The 7,043-nt window shown below is 40.7% G+C and overlaps 1 protein-coding gene across 1 annotated transcript; it reads left to right on the top strand.

Moving 5' to 3' along the window:
- The first annotated feature begins 1,201 nt into the window (after positions 1-1,201).
- mrps22 (mitochondrial ribosomal protein S22) lies at positions 1,202-7,038 on the top strand. Its single transcript, XM_022760445.1, has 8 exons — positions 1,202-1,328; positions 1,892-2,049; positions 2,147-2,311; positions 2,505-2,648; positions 5,357-5,440; positions 5,615-5,760; positions 5,935-6,043; positions 6,596-7,038. Exons 1-8 carry the CDS (start codon positions 1,202-1,204, stop codon positions 6,686-6,688), a joined length of 1,026 nt encoding a protein of 341 aa, XP_022616166.1. The 3' UTR covers positions 6,689-7,038.
- The last annotated feature ends 5 nt before the right edge of the window (positions 7,039-7,043 follow it).

The raw sequence follows: 7,043 nt of genomic DNA, 5'->3' as shown, positions 1-7,043 counted from the left end.
TGAAAATATATTCTTTCTTTTTTTGTTTCTAAATTTAAATTACAAAATGTCATCTTAATTTGTCATACAAGTCAATAATTCAAAAGGTAGACGGTTTTATTTTCCTGTATTTATTAGATTACATAAAATCACCAGTAGGTTGTGTTGGGGAAAGAACAGATTATAAATGAGTATTAATTATTATATAAATATGTTTTCTTTTTGTTTTTTTGTTTGTTTGTTTTTTGTCACACCCTACACACTTTTGGTGTTAAATAGGGAAGAGTTCAAAACAAATCTGTGGGCAGATGATAATGTTTTGAGAGACATAAAATGTACTATGTAGTGTAGAATGTGTTTTTCTTCATAAGAAGAGCGTGTAACTTCTTATCATCCAGACAGATTATACAGCTATCAGCCAACTCAAGAACACACTGTGATGACAAGTTAGGAATGTGTCTCGGCTGCACAGAGTTAGTCCACATATCAAAGATAGACTCTCTGACTTTAATACAAACATACAAATATGTTTAAATGGGGATTATGTCTCTCGCTATCCTCACAGAGAGCAATATACTTCACTACAGGATCGTCTTGTAGCAAAGGCGTTACATGTTTCCAATATAAATGGTAGTATATTGCCACCTGGTGATCAAAGTAGCATTTCAATTTAAGTTTTCTTTTATATTTCTTTTATTTCTTTAAATAAGATTTTATATCATTATTACTACATTATTATTTCAATAAATATATTTCATTATGGCATGATAGGAACTATAGGAATCTGGTTCAAAACACAATCACATTTTAAACAATTAATGTTAAAGGTCAAATAATTTTTTTGTTTTTCTTTTAGATATTTTTATTATTACTTCACAGTTATTATTTGTTTTCTTTTTTGGTGCTATGAATCTCTGTGTGAACTTTAAAAAAAAAAAAAAAAAAAATTATTACATAAAATGTTTGTTCGTCTCATGTTGAAAAAGGACCTTTGCTTATAAAAAGAGCCACGGATAGAAGTGCAGAGCAGCAGCCTGTTAAAAAACTTGTTTGGTCTAATGCACTGCAGATAAAATGGCCCGTGAGAAGCCGTGGGAAAGTAAAATAAACAAATGAAAGGTTGAGGCTGCACACACGAAAAACACACTACATATCCCATGACCGCGTAGCTGTTCCACTGTGAGGTGAAAGGTCAGGTCGCCTTGATGAGGTAATAACAAACATGGCGGCGCTCGGTACGGCACGGTGCGTGTTCCGGAGCTACTCCCGGGTGAAAAATGTCCAGAAAAGCAAACAAATAATGGTCAGGTGTAACGTGAGGACGCTGTGTAGTGGGACACAAGACAACGGTATGTTTTAATGCTGTGAATGTCATTTTATTTGAATTTCTTTCCTAACTATAACACTGACCTTGCAGCATGTTTCGCTAGCCTCCATACTCGACCTGCGGATGTCAAACTCCCATCACATATCTGAGTAGTTTAATCTTGAATAAGCTTTTTGGCAGAAATACAGACGTTATAGAAAATGTTTAACCCATTTAAATATTTACGGTCTTTTTATTAAAGGTTTTAATCGTACGAGTTGTTGTTTTACTTTGGATGCCTGCCGTATTGAAAAAGCAGAGCGGTATAATCTGTATGTTATGTTTTATCTGCTGTTACTGTAGCTTTTCGTTGACAAAGAAGACAGCTACAGCTAAATATGGCAATATTTGTGAGGAGTTTGGTTGGTGCAGCACAGGTTTCTTGTAAATGTAACCCATTCCAGTCCAAGTCTTGACCTTACAGAGTTGTGCTAACAGGAAACAATGTTAGCTAGTTTTAAGTTAGCTAGGCTGGTATCATCGATTGTAAACATTTCTGGGTGTGTAGTTTGCACAAACCGTTAACTAGTGTAATTTTCTCCACAGCTGTCTCAGACCATGCAAAGCCCCAGTTCACAGACCCAGCTGTGCAGGACGTCCTCTCCAGGATAACAGGCGTGGACCTGCAGAAAGTGTTCCAGCCCATTAAACAGGAGCTGAAGCCGCCCACATATAAACTCATGACTGATGAGCAACTGGAGCAGGTACTGTTTTAATAAACCACAATATCCTCTCTCAATCATGTACACATGTCACAGTAATTCTTGTGTCATCCGCTTACTTGTGTGTGTGTGTTTCCAGGCGGTCGAGGTGGCCAGAGAGCAGGCGAAGAAGCTGCTGCAGATGCCGCCCGTCCTGCCAGAGAGGAAGCCCATTGACGATGTGCTGTCTGAGGATAAGATCCTGGATGGCATGGACACAGCTAAATACGCCTTCACAGACATCACCTACAACATCCCACACAGGGTACACGCAGGTTGCTTTTGTTTTGTGTGCATGTGTGTAACTTGGGGTAAGATGGGTGATATCTTGATACACAACACAGTTAATGAGACAGTGCAACTTTTTATTGCATGAATGCTCTAGCATTTTAAATTGTGTTACAATTATATTACTCTGTCCCTCATCTTTACACATTACATGTGGTGTATGTTTTCAGGAGAGGTTCATTGTTGTACGGGAGCCTAACGGGACTCTCAGGAAGGCGAACTGGGAAGAGAGAGACCGGCTCATTCAGGTCTACTTTCCCAAGGATGGACGCAAGCTGACAGCGCCCCTCATCTTCAAGGAAGAGAACCTCAAGGTGAGGAATGGCTCTTATTACTTCCTTCCTGCTAAATTACTGAAACAGTATCAGCTCATGTCTGTTATGTTTCCTGCTATAAAATCCGGCTATAAGGTTATTTCACAGCAGACATTTTGACAGGTTATAGTAGGACAACCACACTGGTTAGTAATCATATCAATGATGACTCTGTTCTGTTCAGGTCTGACAGTGAGCTAGCAGACACTTTACCTGCATCCTGAAACTGAGGCAGTTAAATGAAAGTCAGTCATTGTTAATGTTGCTGGTAATGCTCATGATTTTCCTGCTGTGACGTGTGAAAGTGAAAAAAGCCACATGTTTGTAGTTATGAGCTGTTTGATATGTCATAGCAGGAAAAGCATAAGTGTAATTAATTAACATTCATTGTGACTGAATTATATTTATGTCGGCCAATTACAGGGCGTTGGTTCATGCTGGATCATTGATATGACACTTAAATTGAACAGAGCTCTCATTAGTGTGATTAATAACACCTGTTATGTTTCTTGCTTTGACGTCACCTTCCTCACCAACCTCAACAGGTCGGTTTCCTTCCACCACTTTTTATCTGCGTTCTCAATTTGCAAATTGAAAACCTGAGTGGAAAGACAGACAATTTAAAAACAAAAAAAAGTCCCAAAATATAAAAAGTTTTTACGCTTGGTCAGGAGGAAACGTTGGTGTATTGATAAAGTCAAAATGTGAATGCAAGCTTCCACTGAAGAGACTGAAAAGAGTGGGAGAAAACATCAGATCTGTGTGGAGCGATAATGACACTGTTAATGTTCCTTAAATTAATACATGAAACCAACATAAATGCCATATTACCATCATGTTTTCTACTTTTAATTACGTCATCTTGTTGCAGTGTCCTGCTCTTCTGCAATGAGTTTAATGGGCTCATTTGTTAAGGCTGCGCTCTGTGAAATGCTGACTTAAGATGGTCCACGCTGGACTTAAAACAATGCATGCTGGTTCGAAAAGTTTTGTCCAACTTTTGCTGGCGCTGCAGAACGTCAACATTTTTACATGAAATCACAAACTTGCAGGAGTAAAGTGGTTGCAGTTTAATGAGTCAGGCTCTGCAGTTGTTCTCCTCCAGCTGACACTCATGACTTCTGGTATATTCTTATTAAAAACCTCTGATCAGTTATCACCTGTGATTATCTCTCCTAAAGCAGTTTATTTGATCTCCTTCTTCTGGCATCTCATTTTGTACATATGGGCACCAACACTATAGTTTAAAGCAGCGAGAAAGCTGTGATAACAACTTAGTTTGTTATCGTAAAAGGCTCTTGTAGGTCATATATTTATCCTTAAGATTTTATTTTCACCCTCCTGGCAACATGGTGGCCCTTCTTTCTTTTGTTACTATTCTGTTTTGCAAAACACTCCGACATATTGAGGGTAACGCTCATATTTTTTAAATTAAAAACAACCACAGAACAGCTGTACACGCTGTGAGATGTTGTCATGAGCTCACTCACGCTACGAGGAGCAGAATGTGTCCGACTTGATGGCGGTCTTTTTATTCTCCACGCCTGCAGTCACCAGCTGGTCATGTTGACCATCAAGTCAGGCAAAGTCGAAAAGGAACGCAACTGACGTCACCGGACTGGGGAATTAGAACCACCAGCTGTTTATCTGGACAAATCTGCTCCTAATATTCACATAATAGCAGTGGATGGAAACCTGCATTAATTTGCATTTTCTTTGCAGAATTTTTCAATGTTTTGTTAGAATTTACATTTGGATGGAAACCCATGGATAGACTCACTGCTCTGAATGAATAGAGGTGAAATACAGGTGAAAACAACATCCGCAAGTAGTGAAGATTATCAGCATCATCACAAGTGTAGCTGAAATATATTTTTATTCTAGCATAGACATATTACTAACATGAGATTGAAGATGTAGATCATCTTTACACTTAGTACTTTAGCACTACTATGAGATAGTATGGGAGCTCTTCCAAGTGTCCCTGGAACTACCCCTTATGTGACTGTGCGTGTATGGTAGTAACACGCTATATGTGTAGGGAAAGAACTGTATGAATGTGTTAGTGTGAATGGGTGAATTTAGCTTCCATTGTAAAGCTCTTTGAGTGCTCGATAAGACTGCAAGAGTGCTGTATATAAATGCAGTCTGTTTACCATATGTGAGACAAAATGCTGCAGCGGCGCGCACCGTAGGCAACGACCATACATCTAGATAAGGTGTTTACATGCCATAGTATGTCTAGTGCTAAGGGATAACTTGGCTTTTAATTAATTCTCTCATATTTTACTATTCAGTTTTTTTCGCCCTTTATTTTATTGTACTACAAGATTTTTTATTGTAAAGCACTTTGAGCTACATCTCTTGTATGAATGGTGCTCTATAAATAACGTTCTTTATTATTATTATTATTATTATAAGAGCTAATGCATTTTTTTGACCGGGACCAGGTTGGGATATTTTCAAGCACAAGGATATAACCAGAATATTGCATATAATACAATTTAATGATGGAGGTATAAGCCGTCCTCCATGACCATGGGGGGGGGGGGCGCAAAGGCAAAGGTGTGAGGTCTGTGAACACCCATGCAGTCCACAGAGAAAAGGTCTAATCAGGCAGAATATATAAGTGAAAGTGTGTGTGTGTGTGTGTTCGTTCAGTGAGTGTCTAAAAAGTTCATTCATACTTCTGTCTCTCTCTCTGTTAGATGGTGTTTTCCCAGGACCGGCATGCGGATGTGTTGGACCTGTGTCTGGTCCAATTTGAACCAGACTCTTCAGAATACATCAGGGTAAAGATGACATTGGACTTCTTGTTATTTTGACCTGATCAGCAACTGCACTGAAATCTGTAGAATCTATACAGTCTGTTAAACCGTGAAATTTGTGCTGAATGTCTGTAACCAGGAGAAAATCACCATGAAGTCTGTAATGAAACTCCTCCTTTGTATGTTCCTCGTGTTCAGGTTCACGCAGCCACCTACGAGGACGTGGACAAGCACGGCAAATACGAGCTGCTGCGCTCCACCAGACACTTTGGAGGAATGGCCTGGTACCTGGTCAACGCTCGCAGGGTCGACGGGCTCATAGTAGACATGCTGAAGAAAGAGCTGTGAGTTTGTCTGTTGTGTGACAATGATGCCAGACTGTTTTTATAACTGATGCTAAACTAGTTTTTCTCACTGCTTTTAACCTGAGTTTAAATTGAGCCAGGTCACACCACCGTGGCTGTACCTGCTGGCAAAGAGCTCTGACCTAAACCCCCGGTGTGTCCGTCCCCCTCCAGGCTCCAGGATGCCGTGAGTCTAGTGTCTCTGTTCCACATGGTCCACCCCCACAGTGAGTCAGCCCAGGAAGCTGCCAGCCAGCAGGCCACTGGCACCGACCTGATTAAGGTGAGAACAGCTCAACCCTGAACAGAAATATCTGCTGACTCCCCTTTTTGCACGTTTATTCACTGTATAGAAAACATTGCCATCTGATTCTGAAATTGTCCAGGTCATATGAGTTGTGTCCCCGAGGCATTAGGGCACATCAGGAGTCAGCGTTGCTCTTGAGGGGTCGAGTCAAGGCCGGCTCATCTAAGGTTTCCTGCATGAGAGGCTTGGGTTTTTCTCCAGCGTGAGAACTGGGGGGCCAGACTCAGGACACATCAGGTCTTATTAGCGCTCACGGCCCCTTGGCCTTGAAGCAGTAGGGAGGGACATTAAGAATGACAGCCATTTAATGTGAAAGGTTAGCAGCAGGAGACACGGGTGTGTGAATGCCTGCTACAGTCAAGAACTCATTTAGTCACGGTTGACTTTCTAAGCAGCGTTTTTTTTTTTTAAGTTTGCCACTAAAACAATTAATTGGAACATTTTTATGCACAGCCTCAGCTTCAATGTAATTGGGGTGACCTTTTTCTCCCTCTCCATTTTGCTAACCTCTGACCCTCGTCCCTGCAGATCTACGCCCAGAAGGAGTCCCAGAGGTCGGGCTACATTGAGCTGGCGCTGCAGGCATATGAACAGACAGCTGCTGAAGGCTCTGCCGCCTGACGGACACACTCCTTCATAGAAATACACAAATTCATTCACAAGGAGGACCGGTAACCACATCCTGAAGGACAAACTGAAAACTGCGCCCCAGATTTAAGGCATGACAACATTTACTGTTCTGTCACTGTTTGTGCTGAAGAGTAACAAGGAAAGCTACGCCTGTCACAGCCATCGATTTGAAGAGCTAGCTGTGAAACATCTTGTACGATACACAAAGTTTGTGTTTTAGTCATGTAGACAGATGATCTGTATGTGTTTGGAGCTCTGAGTCAAACAATGTACATAACAAAGCAAGGTCTTTGTACTCGTTGGATGTGTTGTTGGAGTAAAACAGCTTCAGTTCTGGATAACACAG

This window comes from Seriola dumerili, unplaced genomic scaffold (assembly GCF_002260705.1).
Source record: "Seriola dumerili isolate Sdu_G_001 unplaced genomic scaffold, Sdu_1.0 BDQW01000337.1, whole genome shotgun sequence".
Classification (NCBI taxonomy): domain Eukaryota; kingdom Metazoa; phylum Chordata; class Actinopteri; order Carangiformes; family Carangidae; genus Seriola; species Seriola dumerili.
The sequence above is the reverse complement of the archived record's forward strand: the minus strand, read 5'-3'. Positions and strand labels throughout refer to the sequence as shown.

Bases quoted from the DNA above. Each gene is read 5' to 3' on its own strand.
- mrps22 (XM_022760445.1), top strand. From the start codon at position 1,202: ATGGCGGCGCTCGGTACGGCACGGTGCGTGTTCCGGAGCTACTCCCGG. The intron at 2,312-2,504 runs GTACACGCAGGT...GTATGTTTTCAG, and splicing joins CCTACAACATCCCACACAGG to GAGAGGTTCATTGTTGTACG. The intron at 5,761-5,934 runs GTGAGTTTGTCT...GTCCCCCTCCAG, and splicing joins GACATGCTGAAGAAAGAGCT to GCTCCAGGATGCCGTGAGTC.